The following is a 24,939-nucleotide window of genomic DNA, read 5'->3' as shown; positions in this document are numbered from 1 at the left end:
CCACGGCATTATGAAATCGCTTGCGCACCAAGTGGAAATTTAAAGGTTAATATGTCTTAGCTTGAGTAAGCGAGTGTTATTGTGATGCCATGGTGTTCTAAACTCTTAAGTGTGATTTTCAAAGCAACAGAAACACTAGGTGGCGAAGAAAATTAATGGTTAATATGTCTGATATGTTTTAGCTCGAGTAAGCGACAGGGGCACCCAACGACGATTTTTGGAAAATATCTCTTCGGAAGACGATTTGAGATCTAGAATTTTCGGAACATTATTTGTGAAATTTCTTGCTTGCCTGCCTCTTCTAGGATTTTCGAGCCCCTCAAAAAGGTTATAATTGCCCATTTTTAACGGATTTTTACCCTAAAAAGGTCACCTAGAATTTTCGGGAGCCTTTTTTCTGGCTGAAATTTTCGAATAGGTAAGTTTTGATCCCTATAATTTTCGGATTACTAGACTTTCCGCTAGGAAATCCGAACAGATCAAAAATTTTTAAGGGATAAAAATATGCCTATATCTACCGTTTAAATACCAAAATACGTTCAACGGTGCTAGTTTAAGTGGTTTTGAACTACATTCTCGTTGGGTGCCCCTGAAGCGAGTGTTATTGTAATGCCATGGTGATGTAAACTCCCAAGTGCAATTTTTAAAGTAACAGAAACACTAGGTGACACTCCCGTGATTCTGTGAGTCAGACACCACGGCATTATGAAATCACTTGCGCACCAAGTGGAAATTTAACGGTTAATATGTTTTAGCTTGAGTAAGCGAATTTATTGTAATGCTGTGGTATTCTAAACTCCTAAGTGCGGGTTTTATCATGCAACAGAAACATTAGAAACACTAGGTGGTGGCACGCCCGTGATTCTGTGAGTTAGACACCAAGCTGTTATGAAATCACTTGCGCAATAACTGGAAAATTAAGGGGTTTACAAGCTAATAAACGCTATATGTCTGTTTTAGAATCTTTTTTAATTGGTGATTTTCTTGTAGGAGACCCTCCGCTAGTTATATTTTTCGGCATTTATTAGTAATAGATTTGTTTTTTCATTACAAATAAAACACGCGTAGCAAAATTCCCATTTCCGACACTTTTAGTACGTCCCGGAAACTGGAAAGCACAGTACGTATACTAACCGGTTATTTGGAAGAAGGCTTTTCTTTTTCTTTTTTATATTTATTTCGAAAAATACTGTTGCGATCCGTTCACTGGGAATCTCTGCTAATGCCGTTACGTTTTGAAAACAATATTTTTGTGGTGTCACGTTCTCCGAGTGTTTTGAAGTTGCTCTGTTTGAAAAGACATCTGTAATTGTTACAATAAAATCGATGATGTATTCACGGAGGTTCCGGTTATCTTTAAAGGAGACAAAAGCATATTTTGATTGTGTTAATTGCTCCTGTCGGAATAAAATGTCATATTAGTTAGCGAGATGGACACACGATGACGTGCGAGTAACACGTTCCGGGGATTTCTTATAGTTCCCGATCTACGGTCCTGCAGTATGTTGTCAACACTTCCTTTGTTTTATATTTCACAATCGGTCAATTCAGATGACCGTCGTCCACGTTTCCAAGGCTTGCGGGCGGCGGCGTAGCGGCACCTAGCCTGCGTAGCATGGCGGTTTTGTTGCTCCCGCCCCAATCTCCTCGCGGTTTCTCGACCCTCGCCCACATTTATTACTTGGTGCGCCCAACCAAAACCGCCAAGCTACGCAGGCTTAGCGGCACCCATTTTCTTTTGACTATTTATTACACATGTAGGAGGGGCAAATGGGATGAACACGGGACCTATGAAACATTGGCTACCCTTCCTTAACAACACCAACCCCATTTAAATCCTCACTTATGTCCAGGATCGATCTTGTTAGCAAAAATTTGCTAGCAATTGTTTTCGCAATTTTAGCAAAAAAGATTTAAAGAAAACTGCTGTCAGAAAAGTATAGAAGAAATAGCAAATGTCACAAAAATCGCAAAAGTAACAAGACTTTTTCTTGCTATTTGAAAAGATTGAATAACAAATATGGCAAAAATAGCAGGCCGGGGAATAACAAATTTTTCAAAATTCCACTTCTACAAAGAGAAAAGGCCAAGAAGGGCTTCGTGAAGTCCGCAAATTTCGCAAAAATTGCAAAAGTAACGGGAATTCGCCTTGCTCAATGAAACAATTGAGTAACAAATGTAGCAAAAATAACGAGGATAACAAATTTAACAAAATACTACACTTACAAAGAGAAAAGGTCAAGAAGAGCTTCGAGAAGTACGCAAATTTTGAAAACATCGCAAAAGAAATAAGAATTTTTCCTGCTATGTGAAAAGACTGAGCAACAAATGTAGCAAAAATAACGAGAATAACAAATTTAACAAAATACTACACTTACAAAGAGAAAAGGTCAAGAAGGGCTTCGAGAAGTACGCAAATTTTGAAAAAATCGCAAAAGTATCAAGTATTTTTCCTACTATGTGAAAAGACTGAGCAACAAGTGTAGCAAAAATAACGAGAATAACAAATTTAACAAAATACTACATTTACAAAGAGAAAAGGTCAAGAAGGGCTTCGAGAAGTACGCAAATTTTGAAAAAATCGCAAAAGTAACAAGAATTTTTCCTACTATGTGAAAAGACTGAGCAACAAATGTAGCAAAAATAACGAGAATAACAAATTTAACAAAATACTACACTTACAAAGAGAAAAGGTCAAGAAGGGCTTTAGTAAGTCCGCAATTTCGCAGAAATCGCAAAAGTAACAAGAATTGTTCATGCTATGTGAAAAGATTGAGCAACAAATATGACAAAAACAGCAAGAATAACAAATTTAACAGAATTCTACCCTTAGAAAGTGAAAAGGGCAAGGAGCGCCTCGAAATATGGCTGAATGCCACCAATTGGCTAGTCTGCTACACACACTGTAATTTTCAGGGAGTTATAATAACTCCTCTAGTGGGGCTAATTTATCTCCTTACAGTGGAGTTATTTTTCGTGGAGTTACTTTAACTCCAAAAAGGAGTTTAAACAACTCTTTTTCAGGAGTAAAAGTGACCCCAGATATTGAGGAGTTAAAATAACCCCAAAAAAGGAGTTATCCTGTGCCTAAAATTTTTACCCCACTTTCAGAGTTAAATTAACTCCAAAAAGAGTAAAAACAACCCATGTAAGGAGTACAAGTAACCCCATTTCGGAGTAATTTTAACTCCAGACTGGGAGTAAAAAGAACTCTTTTTCAGGAGTAAAAATGACCCCAAATTCGGAGTTAAATTAGGAGTTAAAATAACCCCAAAAAAGGGGTTATCCTGTACCTAAAATTTTTACTCCATTTTTGGAGTTATAATAAATCCCTAAAAATTACGGTGCAGCCGTTTTTAAAACGGCTAAACGGCTGTGTAGCAGACTACCAATTGGCTAGAGTAACAAGAATAGGCAAGAATTGTTGAAGGGCAAGAAAGGGGCCAAGAACACCCGCCCATCACTGCTTTTCCCTGATACTAATGGTTATCTTAACTGGGATACGTTGTTGTCCAGTAATTTTGTAATGCGTTCCATTTTCGCGAAAATGAAATCATCAGTTACAAACGTGACTCTATTTATAATTACTGACAGTAGCAAAATACTGTAATATCTGTAGTGTACTGGAAGTCGTTCTACCTACTGCGAGATTATTATGGGATGTAATACTCTATTAATTAGGAGGACATGTAGTGGAACACGAGGAGGAAATATGTATGTAGTGCGTAAGTCGGATTACAGTCAAACCAAGTCAAACGTACCCCCCAAGATTCTATCAGTGAATTGATTATTTGAAAAATGAATCCGTTAGCCGTTCCCGTTACTGGTGTCAAATTCAAAGCGGCATTTCTGCATGCGTAATGAGCATTGAATATTTTACGAGAACTTCTCTGTATTTGGTCAGATTGGAAATCTTTGAATGGATTAAGCTTCTTAGAAGACATTTACATCAATTTCAGGAAAATGGAGCGGGTAGAAATTTCATAACTGCCTCGCGTGTGAATTCACGGCTCATTACACATACAAGAATGCAGAGATCAATCTGAAATCTACAACTAGCAACAGATTCAACTTTTGAATAATAAATTCATTAATGGGTTCTTGGGGGGTACGCTTGACCTGGTTTGACTGTAAAAGCATGTTGAGTTGTTGACTTGTCCCATATTCTGAGACGAGACCATTACGTAATTACAATATCAATCCCATGCTTCTTTCTTCCATCAACATACAGATACAATGCATAAAAAGGAGTGTCGCTCACAGAAGGGGTGCAAATTTTAAGCAATAAAAGGGGGTGGTAGCAGAACCTTTACATCAGTTACAAACGTCACTCTATTTATAATTACTGACAGTAGCAAAATGCTGTAATGTCAATCTGTGTATGCTTCGTTCTTCCATCAACATACAGCTACAATGCATAAAAAGGAGTGTCGCCCATAGAAGGGGGCAAATTTTAAGCAATAAAAGGGGGTGGAAGCAGAACTTTTCATGGCCAAGAACCTACCATAAAAATCGTTCCAAAATATCAAGAATAGAACATCGGAGGAAAGAAAACGGGCATCATACATGAATGTTGCTGTGCAATACCCAAAGTTTTTTAAATAGGGATCGCCAGTGATTTGGTAATCCTTCCCTTTAAAATCAAGGCAGGCTTATAGTTAAACAACAACCACCCCAATGAATGTTATTTATATGTGTATGCCAATCCATTTATTTTAAATAACAATCGATCCAATTGTGCATTTATGTGTGCTTCGTTCTATTACTCATGAATAATGAACAGTTATAACAAAACCACCGAGAAAAGAGACCAAAAGACCTAGGCCATACAAATACAAAGTGTCATAACATGATTGCTTCACTTACAGCCTCTGATTTAAGAAATACCCTTTGTGGACGTTTGAAGCTACTAAAAACCCCAAAACTGAAAATTACATTGTCACAGATACTAACAAGGATTTTTCATGCTACTTAAAAACACCCATGACAAATATCGCAAAAACAAAACTAACAAATTCAACAACATTCAAGACTAGAAAGCTAAGAAGCCAAGAAGGGCCCCTGTTACTTTTGCGATTTTTGCGATATTTGAGGACATTTCGGGGCCCTTCTTGGCTTCTTTTTTTTTTCTAAGTCTTGATTCTTGTTAGATTTGTTATTTTTGCGATATTTGCGATATTTGTAAGTGATTTTCTGACATAATTTTTTTTCAATTATTTCTTTTGCGACAATTGCGAAAAAAATTTACTGGCAAATTTTTGCTAACAAGATCGATCCTGGACATATCTTAAATCCTAGTAAATCCTTTTTAACGACAGAGCACTGGGTTCAAATTTACTCCAATCAAAAGGAGATCAAGTACATCTCACATTCCAATATTAGAGCCAGTGTTGAAACCCGCCCTCCCAAGCTACACAATTTACTCCGATTCTCTCTCCACTTCCGTCCTTGACATTTTATGGGCCTCCCCCCCTTCCCTTTGAGCTTCGCGAGTTTCTGCGATACTCGGATTTCTAGTATAGGGTTTTTAAATGTGGCGGCTCGTAAGAGTGTCAGATTCGATAAGAAAGAGAAATTTCTAGAGAAAAATAAACCAGAACAGGTCCGAAAGAGATAATGTACAGATATATATGTTTTGAAATAGTACATATTTGCTAATTCCTCTTCAGCAGAATATCGTCGACTCTTAGTCAAGTTCCGGTCAATCCGATTTTGTCCATGTTATTGACACACACTTCTTCTGGGCTGCCTGTGGTGCCAACGAAGACCTACCCAAGAGGTAAGTATTTGAGTTAATGGCCGTTTTTATACTAGAGATGTTAAAATCGTCTAGACCTATACGTCTGAGACGTTTAAGTCGACGGGTGTAAAAACGGAACGCATAAAACAGAATTCTGGAAAAAAAAAAAAATAAACAACACCAGGAGCCGATTGACTATTTTCTGTCTTCTCTGCACAATTTGGGCATAAGTGTGCCTTAGAATACGGCGTCCCGTTTTTATACTAGACGCATTTAACGTCTAACGACGTACTTAACAAAAGACGTTAATGTAAGACGTCCTGAGGGCGTTCAAATTCGTCTGTCTTAGTCTATTTTTTTAAAATAGACTAAAACAGACGAATTTTAAAACTGTTTTGAGGGCGACTAAAGAAGCCCGCAGCCTATTCTTAGTAAGCAGCACTGTATTAACTGTATAGCGAGATTTTTCCCAAATCTGTCCACATTATTGAAATGCCCGCGTTGTACCCACTAATAAACATAGTATGTGGCCGCGAAGGCCCTGGTGTTGAGTTTAAGGTCCATCTGATGTCACGGTGATCACGTAAATGCACACGCAGGTGATGCAACAATCATTATAATTACATTCTATTCGTAAGCAAACGTAATTATTAAGAGTAATGAAAATGAGACATTATGAACGAATTATAAAGGCAGAGTTTGGTCCGAAACGATAATATATTCGTTAGTCTACAAAGAACATCTAGTTCCCTTCCAGCTTCGTTCTTCATTCATTCAAGATACGAGTTCTAGCAAAATCCAAAAATCGATGTAAATCAAGTTTATTCAGGTTTCCCTACATTGCATGATTTTATATTTTTATACGTTTCCAATCATGTTACGTCGCTTGTCATCCGAAACCTTCAATAAGCTTTAAACTCTCAAGGTAATTTTACTATTTAATATCAATGACCTTTGGCTATTTAACACAGATTGAATACTCGATTGAATAGTAAGACTTCGTGCATGACTGTATACACGCATTACGTGTGTCATGCATTACTGTTTCAATGTATCCAAATGTCTCTCCTCTCTCCTTAACATTCGCAGGGTAATTGTATCTGAGCAACTGAGAATAAAATCGTTGAATTAAATATGAGTCTGGCTTACTGTGTTGTTCAATCCAGTTTTCATAATCCGCATGTGATTCCTTTTGTTGACACTATATGTAAAGGGCATGCGCATTCATATGAAAGCGGTTTCTTCCCGCACTTCCTAGCCAACGGCTACTGCTAGTTATACTAGCGTAAAAACGGCCACTATTTTCTCATAATGTCTTTCACGATATGGCAATAATACAAAACATTTCCTTGCAAGCTACGAGGATGACGATGAGGAGAGAAAATTTTCTGGTTAGCTTCTGTTGTGTATATTTGGATATTACGTGCTGGACTCCTTCACATCACAACACCTTAGATTCAACTAATATGCATGTCAATGCCAAATAGGTGCTAATCGTTTTATGCGTTCTTTCTTACTGGGGTTTTCAGGAATATCCGGAATACAAGTCTTTCGATTCAAGAAGTGACTTTGTGTTGTACACTCAAGTACCTGTCAGTCCTTTTGGAAATCTATGTCCGATCATCGATGAAAGGGAAATTCTTATTCTATATTCATGTTGGTAGAAAAATGATTACACAATGGAAGTATCCAGAAAGATCTAATTACGGTATAAAAAAATCTCTGGATACGAGTGGACGGAGCCTGAAATGCATAAGTTTTTTACTACTATGCAATTTTCAAGCGCGCTCTAGAAAAGTGCACATTCGGCGCACGAGTTTCTCACGCGAACCGATAGTATATTTCCAACAAGATTCATGATAAACTAGGCCTTTAAGCTGCAGTTTACTTTGGCGAAAAGTTCATGTCTCCTTTTTGTTCATTGGTCTATAGCTGAAAAGATAATAAAAAAATTTCTCTTTTTTACAAAAACAATAGAAGTATTAAATGTTATTTTATTAGCTTCATCAGATAACGATAAGCATATGTTAATAAGTCAAAAAATTATGTGAAAAAGGATTCACCTTTAACCTGGGAAATGACTATTCGCCCAATTAAAACGGGATAAGGAGTAAATCAGCTTTTAAAGGCTGGAAACTTTTGGAATACACAGCGAACTACAACTATAAAAACATGCGAAAAATAAGCACAACTTCCGTCAAACTTTGTTCGAAATACTGGCTGAATACCTGTCGGTAAAACTTTTGTTAGATTTAAAAGAACCAGAGGGGCCATGAACGGCAAAGTTTGTCCTTCTCCTTTAGTTTGATTTCGGCGTCTTGATGATACTTTCACATACTGTTTAACGTCACTGTGCCCAGGGTTCTTGCAGCATTTAAATAGTCACAACAGTATCAAATTTACCATTGAATTTAAACAGGACGAAGAAATTCCATTCTTTGACATCCTGTAAAGCACGGCCCTCTATCGTTTATATTTTTTAAAAAATTAATTTGCAGATTACATTCCTTGACCAACTTCCTTACCAAACCACATTTCATCTCCCAAGTTCCACGTTGGGTTATCTTTGCATGGCTTGGGTTCATATTTCCACTTAGGACTAAATACGCGGTAATCAAATTTTGTGGTTTTACAAAATCTTGCAAAATCAGGAATAGCTGAAACGTCTTTAGCGTTGTCATTAGCTCTTAGCCCCAGATAATACATGGTCTTACCGTATGCCCCATGCGCGCCTAAATGAGAGTCACAAACATTCGAGATGTTACTAAATCGAGGAACATGTGACGCTGGAGGCTGATGATGTAACCTGGTATCGTGGAAGTATGTTTTGTTTAGAATACTGCTCAGCCACAACATGACTTGTTGGTCCGCATGTGGATGACACAACATCGAGCTTTCGTTCTGCGCCAAGAACTTCTGAATAATATCTTCAGAGAATATCATAAATGCTTCATCCAGCCATGTGATTCCTACTTGACAGTGGAAAAATCCCCAGACTAGATTTTGTTTTGGTCTCAATGGAAGCTCAGAAAGAAGCCTTTTTGAACACAAGAAGTAGTCATCATCGATTCTAAGTAAGTACTGGAAGTTAAATTTCGCCGCTGCCCATTTGATTTGGTTAAGGAAGCGGAATCCAAACTGCCCACGGCCTCCTTTAAGAGGCTGGAGCTTAATATCCTTGTATTTATCCTTTTCGTTTAAAATAAGGTTACGTTGAATTCTGTCTGTTATAAGTCCATCAGTCATGAAGACACATTCAACCTAAAGAAAGAAAAATTCAAGTTACACACACGAGGTCAGAACTGCCCTAATGTCCCGGGTGTCGTGTGAGCCATCTTCAGGGCCTTTCTCGTGTAAATCTGGGATGGGACCCTTCCAGAATCCAAGAGAAAAGCCCTGGAACCCCAGCCTAGTCCCTAGGCGTTCTATCTTGCCCGTTGTCCGCGCGAAGTCTGGGAAAGAGCGGGCGAGTCTCTCTCGGTGACTTCACAGCTCACGTTAGAGTCCAGGCCTTGGTTGTTCAAAGGCTGGATAGCGCTATCCACCGGATAAATCATTATCCAGCCTATAGTGCAATTAGTTTCCCTAATACTTATCCGCCGGATAGTGATTTATCCGGTGGATAGCACTATCCAACGTTTGAACAACCGGGGCCAGGGCCCACTTGTTCGAAAGCCGATTAGTCCTAACTCAGGATTAAGGTTTATTCTGGGTTTCTGGTTCTGTTGTTCAAAAGCATTTTCCCGGATAATTTTCACTATTCTTTATAGAGCATCAATTGATTACATTACAGGCAAAAAGAATTAAACTAATTTGATTTTTAAGCTTTCATATCTGAATTTATACTTCGCACTAACCCCTGCTTTGAACAACCCGGCCTAGGATTGACCGAGCCGAGACTCCAAGGAACTATGCTCCTGGGGCCTGTTTCTTCAAAGTCCCGGTAACTTGACGGGCCCGAAATAGAATATTCAGATTATGTAGTGATAGTTTTATCATATCATCTGTAAACCTACGGAAACTTCGAGCTTTAATGTAACTGACAACAGCTTTTCGGGCCCGTTAATAGACCGCTTTCGCTTGTGTGTTTTGTTTTCCCAATAGAGGTCTCAGGGGAACGTGAACCTTTGTCTTTTCATAAATTATGGGTAGATATGCACGAGAATAAGACGAAATTTGAAAGAAACAGTTCTCTAGAGTACATGTATTACTCGTAATAGTTGACACTACAGCTGCCCCTGCTCTGTATGTTGTCAGTCAATAGTATTCTTTTCACACATTCCATACATTGGTGAGGTAAAAATGATAAAATGATGAAACTAAACGTTTTCTGGAAAAGCAGATTCACGACTTTAAATTCTGTTTTCTCTATTTATAACCAAGACACCTTCGCCAATGATTCATTGAGGAGCTTTTTAGCAGAGCTTGCTTTAGCACGGCTAGACTCTAAAAATGCAGGCGTTTCTTTTTTTTTCTTTGTGTGTGGGCACCAGTTATATCAATAATCTTGAAAGTAAAAGGTCATATAAAAGGAAGGTTAATCTCAAGAATCTTAATTTTCAAAAAAAATCTATTGAGCGGTTTGAAAATTATTCGCTACTTTGTTAAAGAAGACCAAAATGTTTACAAAACCGCTAACAAGAGCGTTTCGATACCTAGTAATCAAATCCTTCTTTCTAGCAATCGACTGGAGCTATCTCCATGATCTTTCACACACGTTTTTAAAAATATTGAAACTACTATGAGGTGAAATTGCATGTCAAAAGCGCGTTGTTTTGTTCAGATAACGGCCAAACATCAAGGTTGTCCATTTTTAACTGTGTTTCTAGCCATAAAGACTTCATCCCATAATATCTCGATAACGCTCTTACAGATTTCGCTTAAACTTGACGAACATCGAAGCCGCTATTGGAGGAAAAAGCTACTGTGAATGATTTTGGAAGAACATTTCCCAGTGCCGAGATATATTGCTTCAACTAAAATCGGTAATAGCGTCATTTCGTTGCTGTGACAACTCCGTTGTCGTTGCAACCCTGATCATAACGAATTTTCATCTTTATCTAATACAACTGTGGTGACATTGTTTCCAAATCTTTGTTTATGGCGACGTAGTTTAAGGTCAAACTTGGGAGGTACTGACCCTGCAAAACTGTATCGAGCCACCTTAATTGTCAAATTTTGGCGAATTTCTCTTGAATAGGGTTTATTCCAAAAGGACTGTATCCACGTTCAGTGTAGGTGTCTTTTGTTCACGTCCTCGGTGTAAAACGGGAAATAAGGAATTCGAACACGTTGAACGACAATAAAGAAATTACAAGAAACAAAGCGTGTTGCTCGTGCAAAGTTGTTGTTTTGCTAATCTAAACCCGTTGATTTTTGCTTATTGCCGTCGTCTTCGTCGTTGGTAAGAAATTTCACTATGAATAACTGAAAGTAACGTCATCGTGGGATCGTGAGATAACTGGCGACAAAGAACCTATCTTGCCTGCTTACCTGAGCCTGATTGCCAGAACAATGTTTCCACCATGTTTCTCTTATTGCCTGTCTTCTTTCAAATCTTGCTGGTGCAGTGGTAACGATGATCAATAGCAATACTGCTCTCTTATTTCTTCCCAAGTCTTTAAAATCAATCAGTTGATGGAAAGTTTCGTTTATATCTGAGTCGTCTGTGTCGTTGATTTCTGTTTGATTTTTTACTGGGGCCATAAGGACTATAGGGGTAGTATTTGCCCAGGTAGGCGCATTTTGTAGCTCTGACGGGCGTTCCTGATTATGGAAAGTGATAGTGAAGTAGACAAAAGCCATCCATGACCAAGCTGAAGCGAAGATAAGGGCAACAATTACGACTCGTCTCTTGTTATAGACCATTGGCAGTCATTGGGTTGTTGAGACCAGAAAGACGGGCGATCTTGGAGAGCTCAGTCGCATTAACACTGGATGGAACAAAAAACCCCTGAAAAACAAAGCAATATCGCGCAACATATTTACTTATCCGATCAGTGTAACCAAGCGTCCAGACCGTCGGTCAAATGCCCTGGGTTATTATTATAATTGTTTATGTGTGTAAGCCCTGGCAATAAAAAAGCTCCAGGTTTATTTTCCTTTAATATTTAATTTTAGGTCTTGTATTTTACAATGTATTTTTCACTGTTGTACAAACACACCTCTCCTGCATCCCTGTAGCATTTGCTGGTGAGCTAGTACCAACACAGGCAGCCCAGACGTAGCCTAAGAGTGTCAACAACATGGACAAAATCGGATCCATCGGAGCTAGAAATAGAGTCGACAATATTCTTCTGAAGTAGAATTTTTAAAAAAGTAATGTTTCAAATAAAAGTATCTTTTCCACTAGTCTTTGTGTATTAAGGTGTTTCGATACAGTTTCTCGAAGACCATACCGATGTTTTTCAATCGCTTTAAACGTGATTTTATCCTTGTCTGATCGCCACAAGATTTTCACCAGTGATTGACTATGAATTGAGGTTTGTCAAAATGCAGTTTTTAGTAAAATCAATATCACTATGACAACAATAAAAAAAACTTTAAAATCGATTTAATCCGAATTTCTCGCGATCTAGACCTGCTACTGAAAATCCGACAGTCTGGTGTTTAGTAAATAACCTCCGCGAGAAGTAAACAATTCTGTATGCTTGAGTTCAAATAAAAAGTAAAAGATATCTTAAACCTTATATTTTTCATAGCGGTGATAAGCTGTTTAATAAAAGAGTTCTAAATAACTCAAATAAATCTTGAGTAGCATCAGAAGGCATAATAAATATTTTTGGTCAATTACCAGCATTTACTTGTTATTTCCACTACAGAACTAATGACGCACTTAACACGTCATTATTATTAGTATACCCTTGTTATTAAAGATGGCATGGGTTAGCTGCATATTCACCTCTCTTTCGTGCAGTTATTCACTATGACACCCATTTTCTTTTGACTATTTATTACACATGTAGGAGGGTCAAATGGGGTAAACACGGGACCTATGAAACATTGGCTACCCTTCCTTAACAACACCAACTCCATTTAACTCCTAGTACATTCTTTTTAACGACAGAGCACTGGGTTCATATTTACTCCAACCAAAAGGAGATCAAGTACATCTCACATTCCAATATCAGAGCCAGTTTTGAAACCCGCTCTCCCAAGCTACACAATTTACTCCGATTCTCTCCCACCTTCCATCCCTGACATTTCATGGGCCTCCCCCCTACGTCCCTTCGAGCTTCGCGAGTTTCTTCGATACATGTGTTTTTAAATGCGGCGGCTCGTAATTAAGAGTGTCTGATTTCATAAGAAACGGAGAAATTTCTAGTGGAAAATAAATCAGAACAGGTCAATACACAAAGAGATAATGGTACAGATATATTTTTTTGAAATATTACATATTTTTTAATTCCTCTTCAGTAGAATATCGTCGACTCTTAGTCTAGCTCCGGTCAATCCGATTTTGTCCATGTTATTGACACACACTACGTTTGGGCTACCTGTGGTGCCAACGAAAACCTACCCAAGAGTTAAGTATTTGAGTTAATGGCCGTTTTTATACTAGAGATGTTAAAATCGTCTAGACCTATACGTCTGAGACGTTTAAGTCGACGGGTGTAAAAACGGAACGCATAAAACAGAATTCTGAAAAAAATAATAAAATAAACAACACCAGGAGCCGAGTGACTCTTCTCTGTCTTCGCTGCACAATTTGGGCATAAATGTGCCCTAAATTACGGCGTCCCGTTTTTACACTTTTTGTTCATTTTTTTCAGTTGATAGTATTTGTTATCGAAAACGCTGAAAATAAAATGCCTTTTGTCACACAATTCTTCTTTTATTTGATGGTTCTATTCGTGCCTGCAGAAAATAAAAGAAAAGTTACCCATGGAAAAACACCCCGCGTACTTTACATATTAAGTGGACTTTTGCACTGTAGTGGCTCTAGTTGGAGTTACGTAAAAGATCTCTATGATTGATGTTTATGCCTGTTGAAACTTTATGAGTCCACAGGGACTAGTTTTGAAATTGCAGATGTACTGGTAAATGTATTTCCACTGGGACGTACTCGAATTGTTAGTTTATCACCTTCTTAACGTTTGTCTGTGTTATCCGTGTTTTTTGGGAGCTCTAGAATCATAAGTATAAGAATAAGTCGTCTCCTCCATCCGCCATTATTTGAAAGTGTGTTTGGGTTTGTGCACCTTCGCGATCACGTGTAAGGTACGTTCAACATCAGAGACGGTTCTATTGTTTCGCGCTTTGAAGATTGCCGACTTTCACAACCAGTCCCCTCTACTAACTATGCCAGAACTAACTAGATAAATTAAAAGTTTGTTTTACGTTCGGTGCCTTTTAATATTCTTTCTCTTTTTCCTAGGTTCCAGAACTTTATCAGAACTTACCCATCACTTTGATGATCCAGAGCTTTGAGTGCTTGGCGAGTCATTTAATGCCCTTACGTGGTTTGGGTGCGAGATTTTAAGTTATTCAAATTACACTGTTAGTTATGCCACCCGCTTTGCTGTAGGTGTTACTATCTAATAAACGAGATGACTATTCCTGATTTTATTTTCCTTGTTATACATTAGAGTGAAAATAATTTATTCTCGTTTCACTGCAGAGTGTTTAGAGAACAATGTCATTAGTGCGTTTCGATCCGTCTATTGTCACAGTAAAGCAGTCGTTCATTGTTAGTCAAATTGTTGGTTGCACAGTCATTTTCTCGTAGTTACGTTAAGCCTGGTTCTCATATGCCGCCGATACACCTGCGACATGCATCGGCGGCATATGTGGGAGAGATAAAAGGGAGCTCGAACGTATATCTGAAGTTCGGATTTACTTGCTTGGAATGAAATAAAAATAGAGTTTATTTCTCAGAGGAGAGAAATGCTTTTTTTCTTGACCACCAACACGGCCCTCAATCGTTTTTTTAAAATTTTTAATTAGAAATTCATATCCAAACTACATTCCTTGACCGGCGGCTTCCTTCTCAAGCACATTTTGTCTTTCAAGTCCCACGTGAGGTTATCTTTGCAGGGCTTGGGTTCATATTGCCACTTGGGATAAAATGCATGATAATCAAACTTAGTGTTTTAACAAAAACTTGAAAACTCAGGAATGGTTGAAAAGTCTTTAGCGTTGTCATTAGCTGTTAGCCCAAGGGAACGTATCGTCTTATCATATGCTCCGTGCACGCCTAAATAAATGTCACAGAAATTCAAAATAACACTCAAATGAAAAAAAATCGACGCCGGAGGTTGATGATGTAACTTAGTATGGTAGAAGTATGTTTTGCTTAGAATATTGTTCAACCACAACACGGCTCTTGGGTCCACATGTGGATGAAACATCATCGGCCTTTCGTCCTGCGCCATGAACTTCTGTACTGATATTATTGCTTAACAAGAGCCGTCAGTTGTGCTTAGAGTTTCGGAGCCACCGCGTCAAAACCGAGAATATTTTGAAAAAATTAATACTAGCCGTCACAGTTCAATCCACCTTTTATAATAACGGAACAACCATACATACGTCCAGGAATTGCAGTGAATTGGAAACTCTTCGACTTTCTTTCCAAATTCTTTTATTTTTGAGCTTATCGGCCTGATTTCACTACAAATCAGATTTAGGACCTCTTTGCACTCGAAATTATAATAAAAAGGCTACACATGAAAAATTTTAGGCAAAGTTTGGCAGATCTAAAATTACATTACGGCGCGAATGCACGAATGATTCCATAATACGCATATCTTATGCATCGTGATTGGGACATTCACTACTAATACGATGTAATATCTCTACATCTATATCATGAATGTGGAAACAAAACTTCACTCACCTCACTGTGAATTATGTTAGTATAATTTGGGCTTAAATTGTCGCCATTTTATACGCTTTTGTGGTTCAGTGTTTCGGTTCTTCGGTGTTGTTGACCTACGCGAACCACAGGTAACCCAGGCTCTGTGATAGTACCACAGTACTACGGTTCCAGTAAAATTACAGTGTTTGTATGGGGTAAAAATACCATCCTAAAATTTCTAGAAAATACTAAATAAAGATCAATGAAACTTACTCTGAAGTTAATTGTTGTTGTCCGTATTGCTCCAACGAAGTTTCGTGATAATTTGCAGTAATTTGTTCACATTCACTCTATATACAATAATAATATACAAGATAGGACACACGAGATGCCATGTACCTTTCTGGGGAACGATACATCATGGTATTTTTACCCCATACAAACACTGTAATTTTACTGGAACCGTACTGTGGTACTATCACAGAGCCAGGGTTACCTGTGGTTCCCTCGGTGAAGCGGCGTTCCCGCATCACAGAGCAACGTACGTACAGAATTACCATTATAATATCATAGGTGACGAATTATTCCTTAATTTTGGCGCGAAATTTCAGCGTTAATTTGTAATTTCACATGTGTAATTACAAAATTGCCATGGCAACCTTCCGTACTTCTCAGTGTCAAGATGGCGACGAAGTTTTTAAAAGGCGTGAATGAAGATGTCAAGGCACAAAAAGACGCTTTAGAAAACCTGAACACACAAGAGAACATCAAGAAGGATTTGCCGAAAAAGTCTGAAAAATTCTGAACTCTATAAGCCAAATTTAAGGTCTAAACATTTGAGAGAGTGGAGTTCTCGATCGATACGATCCAGGATAAACTTGTCAAAAATCCAAGATTGCTAACGTAATTCGTCACCCATGATATTAATAGGTAATCAAATAATATACTCGTGAAATTAGGGAATAATTTCACTTGCGTTTTGTCCAAATCCTAATAATTTCCCTCGCCTTGCGTTTTATCCAAATCCTAATAATTTCCCTCGCCTTGGGTTTTGTCCAAATCCTAATCATTTCCCGAGCCTTCAGGCGAGGGAAATTCTTAGGATTTGGACAAAACGCAGGTGAAATTATTCCCTAATTTCACTCGTCACCATTTGATTACACATACAAACTCACCAATTCCATAAGACCCAATAAATGTCCCACTGCTCCACTAGTCACAGTGTTTTCAAAGACGTTTTCAATAATTTCTGCGTTCTGCGTTCTAGGCAATCCTATTATACGCTCAGCGTCTTTTTTCCTGCATATGTCCCTCTTTCCGTTTTAATTTGTTTGGGTGACGAGGGCAAATCGATACCTCATACATTTACTTTACGCGTCCATAATCTGGGCTTTTGTCTGATAAATAAACAAAACTTACTATTAAAACCTATTTACATTTAATTTCGTTGAAGAAGAAAAAGTACAAGCGCCCTCTAGAAAAGTGCACATTCGGCGCACGAGTTTCTCACGCGAACCGATAGTATATTTCCAACAAGATTCATGATAAACTAGGCCTTTAAGCTGCAGTTTACTTTGGCGAAAAGTTCATGTCAACTTTTTGTTCATTGGTTTATAGCTGAATAGACAATGAAATTTCTCTTTTTAAAAAACAGTAGAAGTATTAAATTTTCTTTTATTAGCTTCATCAGATAACGATAAGCATATGTTAATAAGTCAAAAAATTATGTGAAAAAGGATTCACCTTTAACCTGGGAAATGACTATTCGCACAATTAAAACGGGATAAGTAGTAAATTAGCTTTTAAAGGCTGGAAACTTTTGGAATACACAGCGAACTACAACTATAAAAACATGCGAAAAATAAGCATAACTTCTATCAAACTTTGTTCGAAATAGTGGCTGAATACCTGTCGGTAAAACTTGTGTTAGATTTAAAAGAACCAGAGGGGCCATGAACGGCAAAGTTTGTCCTTCTCCTTTAGTTTGATTTCGGCGTCTTGTAGTACTTTCACATACTGTTTAACGTCACTGTGCCCAGGGTTCTTGCAGCATTTAAATAGTCACAACAGTATCAAATTTACCATTGAATTTAAACAGGACGAAGAAATTCCATGCTTTGACATCCTGTAAAGCACGGCGTGTACCGCCACCGAAATGATCCCCACCATCGAAATGATCTCCGCCACCGAAATGACCCCCAATCACCACCGAAATGATCCCCACCACCCAAATGATACCTATTCGCAATCGAAATGATTCCGTCATAAATTTTCGGAACCTAGGCTTAAATGGACTTGGGACTTCGCTATCTATTCGAAATTCTTCGTTTATTCATGCAAACACGATTCTATATACAACAACATTCGGTAATTTGAGTTTGCTTCAGAAACACGTCTGACTCGTTTATAATATTTATGCAGGATAATCTCAGAGAAGTTTTTCCATTCACAATTTTTTCTAAGTAATAAATCTAGACTGCGTAAGATCATTTCGTACGCCAAAGACGATCTTTGCACACACAAGATGATAACATGTGCAAAGTCATGCCGAACAATGTATCAATGAAAAGCGTAAAAAAACAAACCTCTGTTTGCTCTTCTTCTCCTGATCCACTTGTTATAATAGCAAAGGCAGCAAAGGCAGCAGAAAAATAATTGTGATTAACAGAATAATTTTGATGATGTTAATGATTTGAGATGACAGCTACAGCAGCTATTGCAAGTAACGAAACTAATTGGAAAGCACGTGTTGTAATGTGTGCCCGTAACTGACGTCATCACTGTCGTCATGACATCATCAGGAAGACATAACCTGCATGATTGCAAGATTTGACTTATTTTGCTTTAACACAATTTTATTAAGAAGATTTTCTTGCAAAAATATAAAAAAAAAAATCGAACAAATAGAAGACATAAGTGAATTGCATCTTTTGAACAAGTATTGTCTAATGTTAAACCAAAAAAAAAAACAATTTACTGAAATGAAGTGCGGTAAAAGGTAAATTACACACAGTAAAAAAGATGCAATATAAATAAATAAAAAGCACGCACTAAATTGTTGTCCAGTTTTTGTAGCCATCTTAATTCTATTCCCGATATTCCGGGGATCATTTTGGTGGTGACCGCCGGTATCATTTCGGTGGTGGGGATCATTTCGGTGGTGATTGGGGGTCATTTTGGTGGCGAAAATCATTTCGATGGTGGGGATCATTTCGGTGGCGGTACAGCGGCCCTCTATCGTTTATATTTTTAAAAACTTTAATTTGCAGATTACATTCCTTGACCAACTTCCTTACCAAACCACATTTCATCTCCCAAGTTCCACGTTGGGTTATCTTTGCAGGGCTTGGGTTCATATTTCCACTTAGGATTAAATACGCGGTAATCAAAATTTGTGGTTTTACAAAATCTTGCAAAATCAGGAATAGCTGAAACGTCTTTAGCGTTGTCATTAGCTCTTAGCCCCAGATAATACATGGTCTTACCATATGCCCCACGCGCGCCTAAATGTGAGTCACAAACATTCGAGATGTTACTAAATCGAGGAACATGTGACGCTGGAGGCTGATGATGTAACCTAGTATCGTGGAAGTATGTTTTGTTTAGAATACTGCTCAGCCACAACATGACTTGTTGGTCCGCATGTGGATGACACAACATCGAGTTTTCGTTCGGCGCCAAGAACTTCTGAATAATATCTTCGGAGAATATCATAAATGCTTCATCCAGCCGTGTGATTCCTGCTTGACAGTGGAAAAATCCCCAGACTAGATTTTGTTTTGGTCTCAATGGAAGCTCAGAAAGAAGCCTTTTTGTGCACAAGAAGTAGTCATCATCGATTCTAAGTAGGTACTGAAAGTTAAATTTCGCCGCTGCCCATTTGATTTGGTTAAGGAAGCGGAATCCAAACTGCCCACGGCCTCCTTTAAGAGGCTGGAGCTTAATATCCTTGTATTTATCCTTTTCGTTTAAAATAACGTTACGTTGAATTCTGTCTGTTACAAGTCCATCAGTCATGAAGACACATTCAACCTGAAGAAAGAAAAATTCAAGTTAAACACACGGGGCCAGAACTGCCCAATGTCCCAGGTGTGGTGTGAGCCATCTTCAGGGCCTTTCTCATATAAATCTGGGATGGGACCCTTCCAGAATCCAAGAGAAAAGCCCTGGGACCCCAGCCCAGTCCCTAGACGTTCTGTTCTACCCGTTGTGCGCGCTAAGTCTGGGAAAGAGCGGACGAGTCTCGGTCGATGACGTCACAGCTCACGGTAGAGTCCAGGGCCCACTTGTTCGAAAGTCGATTAATCCGAGCTAAGGATTAAGGTTTATAGAGCATCAATTCATCACATTACAGGTAAAAAGAATTTAACTGAATTTGATTTTTAAGCTTTCATATCTGAATTAATCATAACTATAACAAAATTCTTAAATCTGATTGGCTATCAACTGCCCTGATTTCAGCCTTAATAGGTCAGTTAAATAGGACAGTACGCGTCATGCCTAAGTAATTGGACAGTACGCACCATCACGCGCGCGCTTAAATGGCTTTTTTTTTCACTGCTACCAAAAAAAATCTCGGGATTTCTTGTGTTTTGATTAAAAAAGGAGCCTCATATATCACAAATTTTGTTAAAGTTATGATTAATTGGTAACAGAACTTCGTGTCGTCCAATTCGGTCTGTAATCATACTCGTGATTAAACAAATCAGACTCCCGTTACGCGGTCGTCCGATTTTGTTAATCACTCGTATGATTACAGACCGAATTGGACTCCACTCAGTCCTGTTACCATTACTTATACCTCGCACTAACCCTGGATTATCTTAACCCTGCTTTGAACAGAGTTTGACTAATAGTCGCGGGTCGCGGGTCGCGGGTCCACAGTCGCGGTCGCGGGTCCAAAGTCGCGGTCGCGGGTCCAATGTCGCGGTCGCGGGTCCAAAATCGCGGTCGCGGGTCCAATGTCGCGGCAGGGGAAAATGATTTGGGGTTCGAGGTAACTGAGTGAAAACGAGTGATACGAAAAAAATATAAAGGGAAAAAATCGTTTTTATGCATGATACTCTACGGTAGCCAATTTACAGGTTACGGATGTTAGAGTCAACAAAATAATGTCTCAAGAAAAGATGTAAAAGAAAAAGCTGGCCGACTTTTGTGTTCACCGCAAGTTCATTTTGTTTTCTTTCTATCGGGCCCAGTTATCTATAAATTCAGCTTTGAATGTACTTATGCATAACAGTATTTGATAAAAAATGTTACCCTGAGTTACCATTGTTTTCTTCTTGTCTATGAATTGCTGACAAATTCTTAGGGGTGCATTCACTGAAAAATGTACGATATACTTCATAGACTATAAATCATATACGTTACAACAACTTAAAACCTTTTATTAAAAAAGGGCTAACTCGGGCTCGAAAAGCTACGAGTCTGTCGGTAGAAGAAACGAGAACTGTTTCAATTTTAACAAATGTTTTCGGCAAAAATAAAGAAAACGCTTGTTGAAAAACTTCCTGGTCGCAAACTCCCAAAATAAACTCTTTGCTCAAGTAACTGGAAAGAGGAGGAAAGACGTTGGGCTTTAAGTGCCAGTAAAGTACATTCAAGTGGGTATTCAAGGCATGAATTTAATATAGAAACAAGTAATAATCCACAGCAAGAGGGGATAAAGCTCGAGCTTTATCCTCTCTTGTCCACAGAAAGGAGTTTGTTCCCAGTAACGATTGAAATCCGGAATCCAAGTTCTACCAAGACAGAATAGACCATATTCTCTTGGTTCTACTGACAAAGACTCCAATCCAGTACCTGGAATCTGGAATTACTTACCTAATTTATTGTCTTTTCTTAGCTCTGGTGGAGTTGATAACTTATCGTTTTCAGTGTCTGGTTTACTTTCTTTTTCAGCTTCATGATATCGGGCGTTATTATTTCCTTACCTACTTACTCACTTGGTTATTTACGATGCATGTTTTCAAGATTTGACTGAGACGCACATTGAATGGCTTCCTATTGTCAGGTTGTCCTGGTTGCCATTTAGGTGAAGAGAACAAGAAGTTATATTGAACATTCCGGGTTGCCGTCTCAGTTGTAAAAAGAAAAGCATTAAGCGAAAATCTTGCTTCGAGGAACAGACTCCTTTCTGTGGATTATTACTTGTTTCCATATTAAATTCATGCCTTGAATACCGCTTGAATGAAGTTTCATGCGCCTGTTTACATTTTCTTTCAGTTTTGTCGAAAACATTTGTTAAATATAAGAGTTCTCGTTTCTTCTACCGATAGACTCGTAGCTTTTTGAACCCGAGTTCGCTTTTTTTAAAAAAAGGCTTTAAGTTGTTGTAACGTTTATAATCTGTAGTCTATGAAGCGTATCGCATATTTTTCAGTAAATGAACCCCTAAGCATTTGTGAGCAATTCATCGACAAGAAAAAAGCATGGTAACTTATGGTAACTTTTTTATCAGATACTGTTATGCATAAGTACAACTGGGCCGGATAGAAAGAAAACAAAATAAACTTGCGTTGAACAAAGAAGTCGGCCAGCTTTTTTTTTAGGTCTTTTCTTGAGACATTATTTTGTTCACTCTAACATCCGTAACCTGTAAATTGGCAACCGTGAAGTATCGTGCATAAAAAAGAGTTTTTCCCTTTATATTGTGTTCATATCAGCCGTTTTCACTCAGCTGTTACCTCGAACCCCAAATCATTTTTCCCTGCCGCGACACTGGACCCGCGACCGCGACTTTGGACCCGCGACCGCGACATTGGACCCGCGACCGCGACTTTGGACCCGCGACCCGCGACCCGCGACTATTAGTCAAACTCCTTTGAACAAACCGGCCCAGGATTGACCGAGCCGAGAACTCCAAGGGACTATGCTGCTGGGGCCCGTTTCTTCAAAGTCCCGGTAACTTTACGGGCCCGAAATCAAATATTCAGATTATAAACTGATAGTTTTTTCATATTATCTGTAAACCTACTGAAACCTCGAGCTTTAATGTAAATGACAACAGCTTTTCGGGCTCGTCAATAGACCTCTTTCGCTTGTGTGTTTTGTTTTCCCTATAGAGGTCTCAGGGGAGCTTGAACCTTTGTCTTTTCATAAATTATGCGTACATATGCACGACAATGAGACGAAATTTGAAAGAATTAAACAGTTCTGTAGAGCACATGTATTACTAGTAACAGTTGACAGTAAAGCTGCCCCCGCTCTATATGTTGTCGGTCAATAGTATTCTTTCCGTTGTGTAGCTCTTTGAAATATAGCTATTCGTATTGACGATTTTCACACATTCCATACACGGTGAGGTAAAAATGATGAAATCACGAAACTGAACGTTTTCTGGAAAAGCACTGAGATTCACGAAATTAAATTCTGTTTTCTCTATTTATAACCAAGACACCTTCGCCAATGATTCATTGAGGAACTTTTTAGTCGAGCTTGCTTTAGCACGGCTAGACTCTAAAAATGCAGGCGTTTCTTTTTTTTTCTTTGTGTGTGGGTACCAATTTGGACGCCATGCTCCCAAGCGTTCCTAGCAGAGACCGTGGAAATTGGCGATAAAAATGGTGACGAGTTTCATTGTATGCAAATGAGTCTCGTGATGAACATGCGGTTTATTTTTGGCGATGACTGAAATGAAGCATGTAAGTTGATTACGTTTTCGCTGTTTGGTAGTGATGTAATTTTCCCCGAATCGAGGCCCTTAATTTTCGTGTTATTATACACGGGTATGATAAAGTAAATACCCCGAGTATGAGGAGAAAATATTATAGCGGGAAATCCTATTTGTGGTGTATTGAGGCGTTACGTTTCCCGGAATATTGTCGCAGTTACTGGGACTCCTCGGTTAAATAGATTCACTTTGTTGTATGTATTTAATTGATAGATTTTCGCAGTTGTTAAGATGTGAAGTCGCGTTGCACTTTATAAATACTTGAGATATCAATGATTTAACCTTCGACTACTACTGGAAGCAACTTTAACTACCCGTCTGCGTTACGTATGTGTTTAGACGGGTAGCTTTGTACTTGACTATCACGCACTCTACTTGCAGCACTTCATGTCCATAGAATACAAATCCCACATCGAGCTTTTGCGGAACAAAAAAGAAACGAATTGTAGCCCTTATTTTACTGCCTTACAATATATCAATAATGTTGAAAGTAAAAGGTCATATTAAAGGAACATTAATCTCAAGAATCTTAAATTTTAAAAAAAAAATCTATCGAGCGGTTTAAAAATTATTCGCTAATTTGTTAAAGAAGACCGAAATGTTTAGATATTACTGAAAGAAACGTCATCGTGAGATCGTGAGATAACTGGCGACAAAGAACCTATCTTGCCTGCCTAACTGAGTCTGATTGCCAGAACAATGGTTCCACCACGTTTCTCTTATTGCCTGTCTTCTTTCAAATCTTGCTGGTGCAGTGGAAACGATGATCAATAGCAATACTGCTCTCTTATTCCTTCCCAAGTCTTTAAAATCAATCAGTTGATGGAGAGTTTCGTTTATATCTGATTCATCTGTGTCGTTGATTTCTGTTCGATTTTTTACTGGGGCCGTAAGGACTATAGGGGTAGTATTTGCCCAGGTAGGCGCATTTTGTAGCTCTGACGGGCGTTCCTGATTATGGAAAGTGATAGTGAAGTAGACAAAAACCATCCATGCCCAAGCTGAAGCGAAGATAAGGGCAACAATTACGACTCGTCTCTTGTTATAAATCATTGCCAGTCATTGGGTTGTTGAGACCAGAAACACGGGTAATCTTGTAGAGCTTCAGATTTTTGCCATCCTGGAATTTTTTTCCCTAAACTATTGAAGAGGCTTAGACTTTCATGAACATTTTATCAAGCGGAAATTTCAAGAGACATAGAAATTTCATGTAGGAAAAGGGAAATGTCTTTTGAGAACCACTGAGAGGGACATGCCAGTTTGGAGTATGGAGATGAGTGCTAACCACATTTCATTTCGCTTCATGTAATGCTACGCAACGGGGCCTGGGAACTGATAACAAACTGCGAAACAAAAGAGATCTCAGGACAGAAATAAGGGGTTTCCCTGTGCCCCTATCTAATAATAGATAGGTCACAGAAAGACCCTTTGTGCCGTATATGCGCACAAAAAGATGAGACAGTAGGGCTATTTATACCAGGAACAATAAGACGCGTCTTTCATTAGACACGTCCTAAATAAGACGCAAACTATCTCGCATAAACGGCACCGTAAGACACGACTTAGCTAAGACGCGTCTTATCGAAGAACACCGTGTTTGGAGCTGTTCTTATACTAAATTTCAATCGAAATGTGCCGTTTATACGGGATAGTTTGCCTCTTATTTAGGACACTTCTTATATGAGACGGGTGTTATTTTTCCTCGTTTTATATAAACGGCCCTAATAAGTC

At 38.5% G+C, this 24,939-nt stretch overlaps 2 protein-coding genes across 2 annotated transcripts; both read right to left on the bottom strand.

The window, feature by feature from the left end:
• Window positions 1-7,964: 7,964 nt before the first annotated feature.
• Window positions 7,965-11,545, bottom strand: LOC140931439 (uncharacterized). The gene is made up of 2 exons (XM_073381257.1): window positions 11,234-11,545; window positions 7,965-9,001 (listed from the first exon to the last, which is right to left on the bottom strand). Exons 1-2 carry the CDS (start codon window positions 11,543-11,545, stop codon window positions 8,240-8,242), a joined length of 1,074 nt encoding a protein of 357 aa, XP_073237358.1. The 3' UTR covers window positions 7,965-8,239.
• A 7,261-nt stretch (window positions 11,546-18,806) lies between these two features.
• Window positions 18,807-24,261, bottom strand: LOC140931438 (uncharacterized). Its single transcript, XM_073381255.1, has 3 exons — window positions 23,901-24,261; window positions 22,568-22,575; window positions 18,807-19,568 (listed from the first exon to the last, which is right to left on the bottom strand). The coding sequence occupies exons 1-3, from the start codon at window positions 24,259-24,261 to the stop codon at window positions 18,807-18,809; spliced, it is 1,131 nt and encodes a 376-aa protein (XP_073237356.1).
• Window positions 24,262-24,939: the final 678 nt, after the last annotated feature.

The sequence above is a fragment of the Porites lutea genome, chromosome 3 (assembly GCF_958299795.1).
Source record: "Porites lutea chromosome 3, jaPorLute2.1, whole genome shotgun sequence".
Taxonomy (NCBI): domain Eukaryota; kingdom Metazoa; phylum Cnidaria; class Anthozoa; order Scleractinia; family Poritidae; genus Porites; species Porites lutea.
The sequence above is the reverse complement of the archived record's forward strand: the minus strand, read 5'-3'. Positions and strand labels throughout refer to the sequence as shown.